Here is a 17,918-nt window from a genome sequence, read left to right on the forward strand (position 1 = left end):
GTCGGAATATTGCCATTAACACGATATCTTTTTTCAAAATCAGATAAAGTTTCTTTTTATCTGAAGCATCCAAAACTTTTTTGAACAATTCCTAGACGCTGTCGCCTACTCTGTCACTACAGTTGCTCCAGAGACTTGTAGAGAGAGAGAGAGAGTTGGGTCATCTCCGTTCAGTTTCAATTCAAGGGGTTTTATTGGCATGACTGCATACAATACAATGTTGCCAAAGCATATTAACACAAAATATACAATTACAATAAACAAAGTAAACAATAAACAACTCTCAATAATATATGTTATCTCCAATGGACCTTTTTCTTTTTTTTTTTTTTACATCAGTGGCAGTTCTGGCAGTTCTGAACAGTTCATACAGAGGTGGCAAAGCGAGTTCAAAAGTATGTCTACGTGTGATCGTTATATTGAATTTAAATTGGAATTTAAAAAGGAAGATGGGAGACGAAGTGTCACGTTTTGTTTGACTATAACCATTATGAATAGTAAGGAAATGTACTTGCCAGAAAACTATTTAAAAAGTCCATCAATTAATTATGTTACAGTCAGATGAGCCAAAACGTTACACCATATATGTAAATGAGGTGGCTTATTGAAGAATATTCTGCCTTTGTTTAAGTTATTTGTGTTGTACTTCATTCCTGCCAGGCGCCATTGTTGTTGTCATGATTGTATTGTATATTTTATTTTGTACTCCACACTTTTCAGCCATGGTCTTGAATCACTACATCTGAATCTGGTCATTTGCATGTCTTTGGGATGTGTGCACTGCAGCTGTGGTCAGGTTGAGATGGACATGACTGACTGGCCCTATTGAATATTTAGGAGTGATATACCAGTAGAACTTGTGTGCACAGTGCTGACAGTAACAGCTGATGACAGTTAGTGACCATGGCAAGAATAAGTCGTGTGGGAGACACAGAAGAATACAAAATATGCTCAGTTTTGACAGTGCACTGCATGGTTCTTTGTACATTTCACGCAGGCAGTGAGAGAAAGAGAAAATTTTGCAAACTGCGAATCTGTGAAGCTTTTTCATCTAAACTTGGATGTGTTCAGTCACAGTGGCTGAGGTAAATTTAAAACAAACAAGCAAAACCAGATGAAACAGCGCCAACAGGTGCCATTTTGCGTGTCTTTATTGTGGACATGACATTACATCTTTTTGAAATGATGTACAAAAGTGTAACAGAACTGAGAATGGCTCAGACGAGGTAGAGCTTTCACATCGGCTTGCAGGCATGAAAACTACACAGTATAAAAACAAAAACAACCCAGAAAAATCAAATTAAACAAACGCTCCTGTCTGCCTCTATCCTCTTATCCTTTTTGAAGTGATAATAAATACAGATATCAACCAAATACATTTTGAATAATAATGTCTAAGGTAAATTAATCATGAAGTTCATAACAAATAATAATAAAAACGAACACAAATAATACAACTTAAGAGGCATGATAAAAACTCAACCAAAGAGAAAAGAACAACACCTGCCAGCCCCTCTGGGAGGGCAGCCATGACTAGCTACTGAACAAATCCTACAGTTTAGCAAAGAGAAAGACTAAAAACACACTCTTACATCTTTATGAAAAAATAAGCACTGCTGCACCTAGCATTATCAAACTTTCCATGAGGAAACATAACTAAAAAGCTGTGCTACACAGCCATCACAGAACAAATCATTTGTTATTAAAATCTATGGACTCTAACAAAAAGCCTCTAAACCAGAAATGACATTGAAGAGCGTTAGCCGGCACCATTAAAAAGACATTCTCAAAGAAACCTTAGCTAGAATTGGACAAAATGAGAACGGTTAAAGCAGTAACCTAGTCTAAGTGCACTAGTAATGCCATTTGGTTTCTACCGCTGTATATAATGGTTTGGTAAGAGTGGATTACAGATATACAGTTTATATTACATACACTCACTCCTGCTTCATAGTTTTTCTAAGTCACACTTGGGAGTACAAATTCATAACTGAGGAGTAAATCTTAAAGGGAATTCTGTACAACATTGGTATTAGTACTACACTACCTCAAAGGCTAGAGTATCCGTTTCAAGTATTTCACTACACACATCTTCAATATACACATTTGTGTGTTATTAGGCATATTCAAGCACACAGTATTGTATGCATAACTCAACAACCCACTGGTAAATCAACCATTTAATCATCATGTAAAAACTACTGCGGTCCCAAAGTAGACGGGAAGTACAGTACTCCGTATGCTCTGTAATCTTTAACTGGTTTGAATTTTGATTTGATGCGTACAAAAATGTCTCCACAAATCCTCCGTTCTACCCTTGCTCTACTCTTCTACTTCTTTTCCCAAGCCTGGCTTTATCAATCATGGAGGCCGTTGTGGAGAGAAAACCAAGCCCAGGGATACATCTCCTCCAAGCAAAGCACAGTCCCCCGCCTCATGCCAGCCAATGAACTTCAAGCAGGCTTTCATTGCAAAAGAGGTAGGCTAGTATACAAAGCATCTAGAGGGAGACTGGAGTACACAGAAGTCAGTCAGCCTCTTATGTAGTATGGAGAGGTTTGAAAAGAATGCACATACAGACGCATCACTGCACACTCTCACACACACCTGTGTTAAGGCTGTGACGGCTCTACAATTCAATATAACGTTTCCATCTCGTGTATTCATACCTGAACTCTCAGGAAGCCTGACCTCCTGACCTGTGGCTGCTCTCTCTCTCAGACCTCCTCTCTCTCGCCTCCTAGAATGCAAATCTTCACATCACCATTAAAGAAATTAGACTGATGCCATGGGAGCTTGGTTGATTAGTCTGCTTAAATGTTTTTGGTCACAAAGTCAGCTCTGCATCTCTGGTTGTTTGTTCTGTCGAACGAGCATGCCAATATACAGTGGGCGTGTTGAATCATATGTCCATTCTAAGTATTTTACAAACCTGCTGGTTTTAAAAGGAAAATGTTGTGACATTTGGGGAAATACATTTATTAATTTTTTGCCAAGAGTTAGACAGGAGGATCAACACCACTTTCATGTCGGTTCAATAAATGTGAGTCTACAGCTAGCACCCAGTTAGCTTCGCGCTTAGACTGGAAAAGGGGAAAAGGCTTGCATGTGGTTCGAATTTCTCATTTGTTAAAAATTGTTTAATCTGAGTACTTTTTTTGAAACCTGAATGTGTAAAACATAATAATTGTAATTATAATATACATAAGAAAAAGAGAATGGTTAGTAAAGGACAAAACCTAATTTTGTGTAGAAGTATGTTTTTGATTCTCCCCTATCTGGTTGAGTATCTCGTGACCCCTCAGATTATATTGGTTTTGGATGTATTCTGTGCTACTGACAGGCTTTCTACCAAAGAGACTTGACTGGTTTTGGTACCAAAGCTTTCATAACATACTGGGTAATAGAGACCAACAGGCCAAAAAGTCAGTGTTGCCCATTAGCAATATGAAACCAATGCATATTTGCTGGCTAACACTAGCAGTACCATATTCTTTCTTGCAAGTACTTGCACATGCTGGAATTTTAGTCTGTGCAATCTACAGCCGAGCCTGTCATTCCCACTGTTTTGGAGTCAGTCTAATTCAAAGTCAGAAGTGTCAGAAACACTCCCTAATATGAAGGAGTTATGGAGGAAAACTGCCTCCACTGAGTCCCTTCCTCTTAAATGGACAATAATTGAATGACCATAAAAAATGGTACGTTCATTTATATTGGCTATTAAAAACGCACACTCTTTTTAATGAGCACTAAAGCAGATACTCCCATTAGCGTTCTCTCTCTCTCTCTCTCTTTTCAATCCTACCTCTCTCTCTCTCTCGCTCTCCTTCTAATCATCAGCTACACAGCCTCAGAGTGGTCACTGCACTCCTAATATTATACACTGGAGTGGAGGGTAGTGAGTTTAACACACTTGTGCACGCAGAAACACACACACACACACACACACACTCACTCACTCACTCACACACACACACACACAGATGCAAGTCTTCCTCTTCATGACTTGACCCAGAGGAAATGAACTTGCAGTGTGTCAGTTGACTGGTGATGAATTGCAGAGCCTCTTCTCTCTCATCTCATCTCTAAAGATTGGTGTCCTGAGGAATGCACAAATTCTTATACAATAAAGCTTAAATGGGGGGGGGGGGAACTACAACAGCCATGCAATGCCACAGAGACAGTCCTTGATTAAAATGCTAGCAGTTGCATTCAAGTTCAGTTTTTCCGCTTCTTTTCATAAAAACTTTGCTTTTCTTGTAAAGCTGCACTAGGCAACGTCGCTTGTTGGTACCTCCAAAATGGCAGCAAGAGGTAACTCTTTGAATTTTGAGGGCTTCTATATTCAGAAATCCTTTAAGGTGATGTAAACTATAGACAATTTGCTCATTTTTGCTAACCATCATATCGAAGAAGAGCAAGAGAAGCAACAGGTCGATCGTTGGTGAGTCCAGCCTTTCCTGCTCAGGTGACACTTATTTCACTAATTTCTTCTGCGTGGAGAAAATGTCCCGCCTGTGTGCACACCTGACACCTGAATTTCTAACCGCAGAATTTCACCAGAAATCCTTTCTATAAGACAACTCGTCTCTGCCGCAACCTCACATTGTGATTTAAAATTACCTAGCACAGCTTTAACCAACTCTAATTTACAAAAAGAAAAATCTTCCAAAAAACTACAAGAGACTTCATTGTAGAAAATTCTAATTCTTCTAAGGTCATTAAAGGATGATAGGTGGAGAGGAGTCCTACTTCCAGTCCTCTGATGTTTAATGGTGTTTTCAGGTTGTGTGATTCCCTGACTTGTCTGGTCCCAGACCCTGGTCTTTCAGATGGTCTACTGTTGTTGTTGTTGTTGTTATTGTTGTTGTTGTTGTTGTGGTGGTGGGTGTTTGGCAGCCAGCGCTCCCCGCTCCTCCTGGCTCAGTAACAAGCTTCTTGTGTCTGGGTACTGGCTGTTGTCAAAAGGCATGTTGTGGACACTCTGGACGTGCGTCTTTAGGTTCCCTTTCTGAGAGGCTCGGTATGGGCAGAGCCGGCAGCAGAATGGCCTCTCCCCTGAGGAGCACACACAGATTACATACATTTAGTTGAAAGGTCAAGTGGAGGACAGAGAGGACATCGTACATAGGATTTGGAGAGGACAAGACTTTTTAGAGAATTTTGAAAATAAAGGGGATATAACAAGACACAACGACATAGATGTAGATGAGAATCGCTGCGTTCGGAACAAAAAAAGGGGGAGAAACAAGCGAACACACAGACAAACATAAACCAAGACACACAATGGCATTCAACTAGAAACGGGGAAACATTATGCAGGTCATGCGCAGCATTACATTTTTTACACCTAATTTCACTTAAAAAGTTAACTTTTGCTTCGCTTTCCTGATCAAGATGGACTAACCTTTCCATTCCCTGCCATATGGAGAAGCGTGCCACACATCCCCTGTCTGAACAGTCCTACTTTTGTCTCCATGTAATTCCCTCAATCACCCGGGCCACCCTATGCTCCAACACTCAAACTGATTCCACACACACCCTATACCCCCTCTTCTAATTAGACTGACCTACAATGGCACAGACACCTCGGCAAAAATGTAAAAAAAAAACAAAAAAAACATAATAATAAGCAACACACACCTGAACAAAACAAATGAGATTGCCATTTAATTGCACCTAATTATCATTTTGATAAATGGAAGAGTATCAAAGCGGGAAAACAAATGACTACCCGTGCCCCTCCCGCACCCTTCTCCCTAAAGAAGAAACAAGGAAATATAGCTGTTATCATACATCATCAGAAACACAACAGAGAGAAATAAATGGGGGTTGGGGTGAGAGAGAGAGAGAGGGATAAAAACAAAAAAAAAGGTATAATTAATCATATAAAAATCAAAAAAAACAAAACACACACACACAAAAAGAAATCAGCTGGAGAGATGGTGAGGGTGAGACGTGAGAGGAAAGCGAGAACCTCCACGACACCGTCCTGCGAGGAAACATCGCTGACGGAACCGGTGCACTACATTATACTAAAGGTTATCGTCACCGTAAAGCAGCGTCAACACTACATCTAATTGGACCCCTCTGCCGCGGCTGCTCCCATCATTCATAGTGTGTGGTAAATCTGAGTCCATGGTGGGTGTGGGAGTGTGTGATGTGTGTGATTAATTAAGATGGAGGCGCAGCGCGTAGAACCCAGCTCTCTCCGAATGTCAAAGCCGAACAGATTTACTCCTCTGTTCCCGCTGCCTCAATGCTTGTCTCTGTAACTAACTCTGAAAACTCTGAAAAGACATTCAACAAACTACGAATGCATTTGCAATTCTTTAAGTTTGTTACAAGCTTGTGTTAAAACCCAAAGTGGTTATCCTCAACTTTGTTGTTTCTTGCTTCTAATACGGAAGTAGCAATTATTTTCATTATTGGTTAATTTGCCACTTACTTTCTCATTTAATTGACTAATTGGTCTATAAAATATCCGAGATGTCATCACAATTTCTTAAACCACAGATTAATGTCATCATCTGTCTTATATTGTCTGACCAACAGTCCAAAACCTAAAGATATTCAATTTACTATGATATAAAGCAGTGGAGCTGGAAGCAGTGGATTTTTGTCTTTTTTGCTTGAAAAGTGACCTAAAATGATAAATTAATAGACTGGATAGAATAGAATAGATTAATAGAATCAAATAGATGCCAATACTATTTCAGTCAATCAACTAATTGATTTATCCTAACAATGGTTTTAGTTTAATGGTTTAAGTCTCTATCTTTGATTCTGGAGCCTCAATGCTATGATCTTTCCACACTCCAATTCCTAGAAATGACATGATGGTAATTTGTTGATGAAGTTCTTCTAGATGGAGCTCCTCTGTATGTTAAGCCATGCATCTTTACCCTACGGAGACATTTCCAGCTGAAACACATTGCAGAGTGCAGGTCAAAGTCTCAACTGTCATTTAAAAAAAAAAACAACGCCTAGTGCTAGATAAGTTGTTACTTGCAGCTGAAAAGCAGAGCCATGTCATATTTCTTTCCTCGTGTTGCACTGCAGCTATGCATCGAGAGAATCACACCCAACATAGAAACCAATCTAATTGTTATTACTTAACTAACAGTTGAATGCTTTGACTGTAGTTTTCAGAACACTGCAGCTACAAATGTCTGCACGTAGGACTCCTCTTGCTAACTGCTAGCTGCTTTGGATGTACATTCCAGATAAGCCAGAAACAGAAAATGATAACAACCAAAAATTCCACGAGACAGAAAATTCACTGTTGTGAATGAAATCCCACCAGTTTAGCTATGTGGTCATTGAAGTGAATTGATTGACTTGCATTTTGAAGAGTTTTTATAAACTGCTTGTATGACGTTGTGGTTATATGCTGAATTGCTTTTGAGTGTCAATTTGTTAAAGAAAGAAGCAAATACAATGGAGAAATGAACTCCAAATGTTCTGTAGAGCCAGAAAGGTCTAAATTACCTTTGGTTGTATATAATTAAAGCTGTAAATTCAGTGCAGGCAAATTCAAAACCACACTTGTATAACAAATGATGCAATTATGTATTGAAAGTTCCTGCAATTTGGCAAGACAAAGGGAAATATGACTTGGGTATTGACAGTTAGGTGAAAAAAGAACAACTAAACAACTACAAAAAACAATGTGCTTCTGACTTTATCCAAGAAGAGATTGAGGGGAAATTTAAGTGGCAGGTTGCTTTTTCTCAGTTAATAAAAAAGCCACCAACCTTCCAAGCGTAATTAAAACATAAAAGTCACCATAAATTAAGTTCTCAAAGCAAAACAGAAGCTTTTCAATGAGACAACTGTGATATTTATACTGGATAAACACGCTAATTTCAGGTGTGATCCAGCAGCATGTGAGAATGCCAGGTGTTAATGCCAGGTGCAGAGGGGTGGCACATGTGACTGTTACACAAAAAATATATAAAACACTTGCAAAAGAATGGGGGGGGGTGAGACTGACACAGACACACACATGCAGAGGTGAGACAATAATAATAAGAAACATGCAGAAGCGATGAGGGAGCCCAGTGGTTAGCTGGCCATCTTGCCACATACTTGTTTGGGAGCTTCAGAAGCGGTGGTGTGAGCGTCAGTACCTCTGTGGAGTCCATTAAAATCAAACCCAACTGTGAGAGGAGAAGGAGGAGGGGGAGGAGGAGGGGAGGAGGAGGAGGGGAGGAGGGCATTTGGTTAAAAGCTCTACCAGATCGACATAAGCATTACCCCCACACACACACCAGCTCCCGCACACAGTAGAGTTTGCCACCAGCACCCTTGCTAATGGAGGGGAGCTGGCTGTGATGATGATGATGGTGATGATGATGATGATGGTGATGATGGAACCTAGTCGAGGCTAGTCAGTGATTTAATATGACGCATGTTAATAGAGGCCTCGGGGTGGCTGGCCTTTTCTGCGTGTGCACGTCTATGCTGAAGACAACCGTCGGTGACAACATTTATTACAGCCACGGCGAGTGTTTACAGACCCTATGCATGGGCGTGTGTGTGTGTGTTAATGCGGTGTGTGTGTTTACAATACGGCTTGGGGGAAGCTGAGCACTGCATCACTTACCATTTGGCCTCTGTCACTTAGAATCACTGGCTGTGCCACATATCATTCACACTCTCTATAAAGAAGCTACTTATCTCACTGTCTACTGTGATCACTGCCAGCCCGGTTGATGGACAGGACAGGACAGGAGAGGGAAGAGGTGGTGGAATGGAGAACCGAAGAAGGCAGATTAACAGAAGAGGACAGGAGAGGAGACAAAAGAGAAGAAAAAAAGGAAAAGAAAGAGGTAGAGGAGGGGAGAAAAGGTAAGATGAGAGGCGAGAAAGGAGGAAAGGAAAGAGGAAATGGGACGGAGAAAAAGTGAGAGGAGACAAGAAAGGAAAAGCAAGAGGAAGAGGAGAGAAGGAAAAGCCAGACGACCCAAAACAATAGATGAAAGCAGATGAGATGAGAAAGGGTGAGATGAGAGGAAACAGATAGAGGACAAGAGATAGGTTAGGCAAGGAAACTAGGGAGGAGAGGAAACCACACTAAGGAAAAGAAGAGGAAAAAGGCACTGTGTCTAAATCAAGCTGTTTAGTGAATGACATCGGGACGCATGTAAATGGATTCATAAGGCTGGTGTGGACAAATGCTGTTCTGCTTCATTAGAATGCGCAATTCCCTCTCTCTAATTGACATGTGATTAATAATGTATACAATTTGTCAGAGGTCAGTATCTGGAGCAAATCATGTTTCAGTTTAAAAAATAGAGACAGCTGCCCGGCCCAGGGCGGGGAAGAACTCACAGACTAGCTGTTACACTCAGCTGAACAAAAAGATCTGTTTTGATTTATTTTGGAGAATGCAGGAACATAGCGGACGTATGGAGAGTCAGATGATGAAATATTGTTGAGAATGTGAATCCCCATGCATATATTCTCTATATCTCATGTGAGTGTTTCTGGGTAAATAAATTGCTGCGAGGGTGTTGATGTGTGTGTGTGCACAGGTGGCACAGGAATGCGTGACTGTTGAACGAGTGGCCAAAGAAATTGGAACATCTATTAATACATGAATAACAAGTAGCTCATAAGGTTGTTCTACAAGTTAAAAGCAGGATGCTGGACTTTACTTACATACAGTGTACTAAATAGTCTTGGCTGTTTCGTCTTGGCTGAGGTTGTTTGTCTGTATCTGTCATACCTTTTCCTTTTAAATCAATTTATAGTTTATGTGTACTGTTTTGTCCATTTTTCATCCAAAATCCCTGTTAGTTGTTGCACATGACTTTAAAACTCACATTAAAGCACTTACTGTCAGCCCTCTTTAACCTCATTGTTCTGTTTGGGGCCCTGCAGACCCAGGGTCCTATTTAAATGTACAAAAAACATACTTAACAATGTAAATTAAGTAAATTAAGTAAATGTGCAAGCTCAGTAGTGGTAGATGGAAGGGTTAACACTTAAATACTTTTCTACAAATCAGGGTTTAATAGGGTCAGAAGAAAAGACAAGAATATGTGAAGGGAAAATGGTTAATCCTGCAATTATTATTATTATGATAATTTTTTCACATAAAGCAGTGGAATCTGTGGGACCCCAACGATCAGTAAGTAAAGCCAGTTTCAACAAAACCTGTGTGTGTGTGGGTCACTGCCTCACGGCTGTATTTACCTGTATGGGATCTCATATGAGTGCGCAGGTGGCTGGGCTGACTGAAACTCTTCCCGCACTCATGACAGAAATACTGTCCCTGCCGCATGAGAGACCTCAGCATGCCTGATCACACACAGGAAAGTGAAACATACAATTAAACTAATCACTTAACAGCAACTCAACAAAACATCACAGGTTCCTCATATTACAGTAAAAATGTTTGGGATGTACTGTTAGCAGATGCTGTTGTGTTAAAAAGGGTTCTAGAACTTCAATTCACTTTAAGTCAACAAATTTGTATTTAAAGGCCCCGAAGATGACATGGGCTGTGTCCAAAATCCCACTCTATATCATGAGGTGCATGAAATCTATCTTTACTATCCACCATTTAATTTGAGTTTCTGAATTCTGAGATTCTTTTATGCATTATATAGTGCCCTCAAGAAGCCCAAAAATGTATTTCTGCTCACCATAGAGTACTATTTTAGAGCATGTATTCTTAGACCACAGGTGAGCTGAAGCAACTTTGAATATCCATATTGTGAAATTCAAAGATTTTCTTTCTTGTTGCACCAACTTTTATCTCATCAGATAAAGTTTTGCCAAATTTGGTCTTGATCAGGTGTTTTGGACTGACAGTTTTGAGCTTTGAACAATGCCATTCAAGAAAGGTGAATTCAAAACATAAGCACTTTTTGGCGTATATCTCATACACCAAAAGACAATTGACAGTTTCAAATGTTTTAACAAGGAAAATACAATAAAAAGTTACAAAATCACATATGCTTAGTTTGAATTGCCATATGAGATTTCACATGTTACTTTTTTCTGAGAAGAAGACTGGAAAAGATGGAAATCAGCATCAGTTTATTCCAAGGCAGAAGACATTTTCAGGCAGCAGTGTTTGCAGAGATTGAATGAAGACATAAAGGTCAGTAAGTGAGTGGGTGTACATAAGCACAGAGCCTGGCCGGAGCGGTGGAGGTAGGCAGCGTTAGTAGTGGACCACGCGCAGGCATCATTAGTATGTCTAATGTGTCATTATGAGCGGCTAGCTCCAGGGGCTGCACTGCAGCTGTCACACAGCATCATCTCAGAAGCTGACAGCCAGACACACACAGCACACACACACCGCATAAATTACAGGCAATTAAAACGCCCCGGCTGTGATGTGCCCGCTCCGCTGCCCGTGTGTCACATGTCAGGTGTGTGTGTCTGCATGTGTATGTGTTTCAAGAGTTGTATACATGTGTGGTCCAAGGGAGGAAAGTGATGCATAGGCTGTGGCGCACACTGGCACGCACACACACACACACACACAAAGACACGACAACACTCCCATTACATGAACAAGTCAGCTTCATGTTAAAGGCCTTCAAGAAGAAACTTGTTAATTTTTGATGACTTCAAAGTTCATAAATCCTGTCAAGTGACATGACAGAAGAGTTTGTTAGTGGAGGTGATGAAAAGATTAAACCAGCCCAAGTCAGCCCATATATTAGCCAGTTTTAGCATAGTGCAGATGTATGGTATTGGTGTATATGCCATTAAAAGCAAGAAATTGCGGTACAGAAATGTTACCGCAAACTACGTTTGAAGTTATTTAGAAATAGTGTTACCATGACAAAGTTTGACTACCAGAGAGCACTTTTAAGTGGATTTTTCATTGTAAAATGTGCTCATGTAAAAAGAAACATACTGTTGACCAATATATCATCAGTATTTTTAAATCTCGTTAACGCTACAAAAAAAGAACAACTGGCAAACCCAGACAATTTGTAACTCAACGTAGTTACTGAGAGTTCTGGAACTATAAAGAGGCAGTAAAAGATGCCACCAGGAAATGAATTGATAAGGGACATGAAGGTCTACTGTTTTTGACAAAGAAGATGCATTGCATAATGAGTGGCTAAAAGAGTGGCCCCTCAGCATAAAGAAACCTGTTGTTACATGATGATGAGAACTAGAATGACTGTATATGAAGACAGTCATTTATTTATATTTTTATTTATTTTTTTTTAGTCATACATTTTTATAAATCCACTAACATTTTAGTCATGTCAGTCATGTTATAATCATGTCTGGTGTGCATATGAATGTGGTCAGGGCAGCTGGAGTCACAGGGACAGCAGCAAGAGAAAAAAGCATTTAAAGATGGCTAGATCCATTTAATGACATTGTGACCACTACACACACACACACACATACACATGCACTCTTGTGACCCATCTTGCTGACAGATAACAGGCCTGGGGGTTTGGGGGTGCTTTCAGCGAGGGGGGCACTTACCACACAAACCCCCAGCAGACGCAATAACCCCACAAGCACTGAGGTTGGTATATACCTGGGCAGTGCCCAATAGTTGTGTGTGTGTGTGTGTCTGTGTGTGGCAAGTGAGGGGGGTGTTGGAGGGACACAGCAGGACAAGCAGTACAGGAAGGCGGAGGAGGTGACAGAGAGCGTCTCTGGCAGCCCGACTGCTGGCCTCTGGATACTCTACTTCTACTCTGGGCCGCCAGCCCTTCTCACTGATGCACTAATGAAAGACAAGACAGAGCTGGACGGAAAACACAAGCAGACACACACACACTCATACACATATTACAGAGAGAAATGGGAGAAAGACTCAGTTGCTCAAAAAAGGTCACTTTATAGCATGTGACTCAAAGGGCTAAGGCGGATCGTGACGATATGCGCCTGGACGGGTGACAGCGATGTCATGCGTCTGCTCTGGGGCTGTTGTCTTTGACCCCTGGCTCCAAACAGCCCCACTTGACCTTAGAGACACAACTGAAAATGGGCAAATAATGTGAATGTTCAGTAATGACCATTTCCAAAGCAGCTGGTGGGGTAATTATTCTGTCTCATCTCTCTCTTTACCTCTTATGCTCTCTCTCTCTCTCTGTTTTGCCTCCCTCCATTCGCATCTGTGCGAGTCTCTCGTCAGGCAGAGCCGTGACCTAAACAGTTTGTGACAGCTTTCTGGGAGAGTAGAGCTGGAGAGTAGGCATGCCTCGCAGACCTGAGAGTAGCAAAGGTTCTCTCACGTCTTTCACAGTAAAAAAAAAAACAACACACACACACACACACGCTCCTTTCGCATCTAAAAACCCAAGCACATATGGACACACATGCACAGACACATGCTGCCCCAGATAAGGATTTTTATCCTAACTCAGCACACGTGTGCCCATTGAATGGACGTCTTCTTCATTATTCAAAAGCTTGTCAGAATGGTGCAGTTTGTGTGTCTGTCAATCACTTTTTGCCAGATGGCGACCTAATGTGAGAGAGAGAGGTGTGTATACCCGCTTGAATATGGTTCATCCGTGTGTTCATCTATGTGACTGTGGGTGTGGGTTTTCATGGTTTAGCCAGACATTGATGGTATTACAAACTAACAAGAAAGACAATTTGCATTGTGTTGCTACAAATTTTAACAAACACATATGTAAATCAGTCCAAAAAAATGAAACATAAATTGCTCCCTACCAGTGGGATCCAGCAGTGCATTGGCTGCACCCCAGCGGTGATAGAGGTTAGCCAGTTCATGGGGGCTGTAGTTTTTGAAGAAGCTGAGGATGTCACTTGGCATCTCTGGTGTCTCTGCGATTGGCTCCTGCTTCGCATCTCCACGATCCTCTGAAGGCAAAGAAGAAGTGGAGGAGGAGGAATTTTGCAGAGTGCCTCCATGTGCCTGGGAGGCTCCGTAGTTGTGTCCTGCTGTGGAGCTATGGTTGGCGGTGATTGTGCTGGGCCTCCTAACGTTAGCCCGGCCCTGGCTGTGGGAGTTGGGAAGCGGCTGATGAGGGGAACCCCTAGCTCGGCTGTACTCTGCTAGGCCATGCTTGCTGGAAAGCATGAAGCCCAGCCCCTCTTGAGGCATCAAATAGCGGTCAGCAATCCTGGATACAGCAGCAGAGCTGGAGCTTGGGGCTGAGGAATGTGAGGGGGCGCCAGTGCTCTTCTCCAAGGACCTGGAGGAAGACAAAGAGCCTCCCCGAGGGTAGATATCCACTTTGGGTCTGAAGCGAGACTGATGACTCTGGTCCTCTGTGTGTCTGACACTGCTGCTGGTGCTGCTGGTGCTGCTGCTGGTGTTGCTGATTGGCCGGACGGGGACTCTCCCAGCTTGGGTGCCTGAGGTGGATGAAGAGCCCCTGGAGAACGAGGAGGAAGGGGTAGAAGAGGAGGATGATGGTGTGGTGGCATGACTGGCTGGCCTGCTCTTCTTTACAACCTCGCTGGAGTTTGTTGGGGGCCGTGTGCGTTGGGCATGCGTCAGTGGAGGCAGCAGAGGACACTCCTTTCCCTCCAGGACTGGTGGGGGACCAGTACGTCTCCTGGAGGATAATAAGTTATCCCTGGAGCCCTTGGAGCTGTTTTTCAGGGCCCATTTAGGAGCAAGATTGGAGCTACTGCTGTTAATGCGGTGAGCCACCGTCTGGTGCATCCAGAGCACCTCTGGGTAGCGGGTGGTGTGTGAGCAAAAGGAGCACTTGTGGTTAGGGAGGCCCTTCCTGTCCAGGTTTAGGGAGGCTATGCCCCTGTAGCCCTCAGCCCTCACACATAGATCCACAGGGGTCATGCTGGAATCGAGTGGGGAGGCTCGAGCTGAAATGTAGGCAGGAGGGGATGCAGAGTTGTTCAACCCCTGAAGAAGAGCTTTCTTCAGCTTGGGATAACCACTGGGGGTGCGTCCGTCTGAGCTGGAGCTAGGGCTGGGAATAGGGCTGGGTCTATGATCGGGGGCAGCTGGGTGTTGAACACGAACATGAGTCGAGTAGGTCTTCAACTCTGTGGTGACAAAGTCACAAAGGCTGCAGGTGTAAGGCTTCTCATCTGTTGGGAAAATGAATGACAACATAAAGTTCAGTAACTGCAAACAAAATCTAGAGCATCTACATTTCCTCTTCTCTACTACCAGCTATAAATAAGAGCTCATTACATCAGTTCACTGTGCCAGATCTGGATACAACAACAAAAGTTCTATCTAGATGTAGTTTTGGTAAACACCCACTAGGCTGCAGTATTGACCAGTATTCCCACATCATATTTTACATGTAAAAATGTATACCAAAATAAAACTATTTCTCCTACAATTACAAAGATAATAAACAGCATATAATAATTAGATATTGTTTGAAGGATTTGATATTTATTTACTTCTATAAAGATTATCATGTTCAGATGTTACAATTGTGTCAGAAAGGTGTTGATTCATCTCTGTGGTAATTGTTGGGATGTATTATGTATTGTATTATCAAAACATTACCATTCAGTTAAATGAACATCTTTGTGGCACATACTGCAAACATTATAAAGATTATAAAGTTGGTTTATTTATTGTATGGCTCTTGTTCTGGAATTGTATTGGATATGTTTACTGTATTGAGTCAGTATTGCTGATTCCTGAAGTGCAGCTCTATAAATCCCCCACAAGAGGGCGTTTGCAGCCTGTCTTTACAAGTGAATTATATTGTTGTCACTGGAAATCTTTATATATCCCTCAGTGTTTAATTTCAGGAATGAAGAGAATAAGAGTACAAATAAAGTTGGAATTCAATTTAAACATTAAACCATAAAGCGAGACATCAGACGGTCATAGAGTATCATCTTACACAAACACATATACACACTAAAGTCTCCTATGATCCAACAGATCCGATTCTGTAAGTAGCACATTATGGTACTCTCTACTACCCCTCCTCTTTTTCACAATATCACCAGTAACCTGCCATCTGTTTTTCATTTGGCTTCCTGTTGGCAATGCTGGCCAACACTCACAGCTCAGACTCTGCCAAGGTGAAGCCCCAAAGCTGGGCAGTTTAGTTTGGATGGTGGTTGGACTGACTATGACCTGTTCATCAGCTGATATTGGTCTTTTATTAATCAGTTATTTGACTAGTCAGAGTTGTAGGAATTTAATAAAGCAACTGAATATCCTGATGGTCAATATTTTTGCACCAAAATAAAAAGTATCAGCCTAATCCCGAATCAGACTCAAGACACTTGTCAGTCTTGCACATTCACACTTATACAAACGCACACACACTCACTAACACAAATCCCACCCAACAGGAGTGAAAGAGTAAGGCTATTAAGTATGCCATTGTGCTGACAGTCTGTCACTGCAGTAACTCTTGGCTTGCAAAAAGTGGAGTAAACAGCATACAGTATGGATCCTGGAAACAAAAAGAGCAACTACCTCATCTATCCATGACGCCATGTCACTGAAACCTACAAAAGTAAGTTTCACACTTGTGCAGAGCTGTTCAAAAGAATGAAGATGTCAGCTCTCACCAGTAGTGAAACTGAACTGAAAAATGTAGATATGAAAAGTGCAAAGCTTCAGTAACCACAGCTGTGTGGATGTGTGTTTATTCCTTATATGCTTGCACAAAAATCACCACCAAGAAGTAACATATCAATTTATAACTAAATATAAGTGATTTGTCTAAAAGTATGTCATGTTGGTATGTGCATGGACACTGTCACTTCTCATTCGCATTCCCAAAAAGTAGCTAAATGGCTGTAAGGGAGATCAGTTTTTGCGACTAGAGTGTCCTCTGAGTGTCTCTTTCCCCATCGCCTGCATCCCTCTCCATTGGGAGGTGACTCTATAAATAACCAATCCCTCAGACATCAGGCAGCCTGGCTGGCTCAATGAGAGACAGTGGAAGTGTCACAAGAGGTAGTAACCTTAGAGATTAGGAAAGAGTCAGAGGCGACAGGGGGTGGTATAGAGAAAAAGAATTGGATGGATGAACAGAAACCTTTCCGTCTTGACAAGAATGTTCTTTTGGTAAATGCTGAATTCGCACACATTTTGATATAAGTAGGCTTTGTCACAAATATTACATTTCATCAAATATCATCAAAAATGCATCAACAGATTCTATCATATTTTACCATGTCTCATAAATTTGCAGGTTTTTCTATCTGATATATTTATATATAAAATATCTTTTATCCCAAATGCAATACCTGAAACCAGACACCAGGATGCCAGTAGTTTGGGAGACAGTGAATACTATGCAGTACATTTATTGCTAAGGAACCACACCTTTAAATGCAAGAGTAAAGGGCTGCTATGGTGTTTCATAACAAATAATTACCTGTTATACAATAAACAACATCCGTGAAGAGTAAAAGGAAACATGCAGACAGATTTTCATAGCAAAGGCAGAATAAGGAGAGCAAAAACATATTCACACACAGATAGGGGGTGAGGGGAGTTTCCTGAGACAGGAAGACCTGAAATAGCACACAGCTCGATCAGGCCTGAAGAAATGTTGCTGCTATTTTTGAAAGTCTGTACTAACAGGGAGGAATGGAAGAAATCACTACAATTCATAGCTATCCACTATCCTAACTTGTACATATGTTGTTTTCAGTGAGTTATAAGACACAAGCCAGAGAGTTCTGAAGCACTGCACACATAGGAATCCTCCCTGTAGCATATTTCAGCTGTGATTATGGGTGTTTTGCCTTTCATGAATAGGCTTTCTTTTTTGCTCTGCAGTGTTTATTGGTTGTGGAGGTGCAAAAATGATAGGCATTCCAAAAATCCCCTCCCCTCTACTGACATGCCACTGAAAGGCAAAGTTTTACTCAACTGTTAGCTTTATTGCTCTTGTATATTAAGTAATTGCACTGTTGTAAACAGATTTTTCAGTGGTAATTAAAGTTTATTGACCATATTCGATAGTATTTTTGTGCAGCACTCTATA

At 41.4% G+C, this 17,918-nt stretch overlaps 1 protein-coding gene across 4 annotated transcripts in view; it reads right to left on the bottom strand.

Moving 5' to 3' along the window:
* Window positions 1-1,115: 1,115 nt before the first annotated feature.
* The window catches only part of znf516 (zinc finger protein 516), a 46,310-nt gene continuing 29,507 nt past the window's right edge, over window positions 1,116-17,918 (bottom strand). For 2 of the 4 annotated variants that reach the window (XM_038712055.1, XM_038712054.1), the window contains exons 3-5: window positions 13,678-15,027; window positions 10,204-10,308; window positions 1,116-5,058 (exon numbers count right to left, since the gene is read on the bottom strand). In XM_038712055.1, coding sequence (XP_038567983.1) covers window positions 4,859-5,058; window positions 10,204-10,308; window positions 13,678-15,027 — 1,655 coding nt within the window. In that variant the 3' untranslated portion in view covers window positions 1,116-4,858. Of the gene's footprint in view, window positions 5,059-8,091; window positions 8,163-10,203; window positions 10,309-13,677; window positions 15,028-17,918 lie in introns of all 4 variants that reach the window. The other 2 variants (XM_038712056.1, XM_038712057.1) reach the window with 2 other exon arrangements.

The sequence above is a fragment of the Micropterus salmoides genome, unplaced genomic scaffold (assembly GCF_014851395.1).
Source record: "Micropterus salmoides isolate LMB-PRFRI ecotype aquatic unplaced genomic scaffold, ASM1485139v1 Ms_hic_scaffold_11, whole genome shotgun sequence".
NCBI lineage: Eukaryota > Metazoa > Chordata > Actinopteri > Centrarchiformes > Centrarchidae > Micropterus > Micropterus salmoides.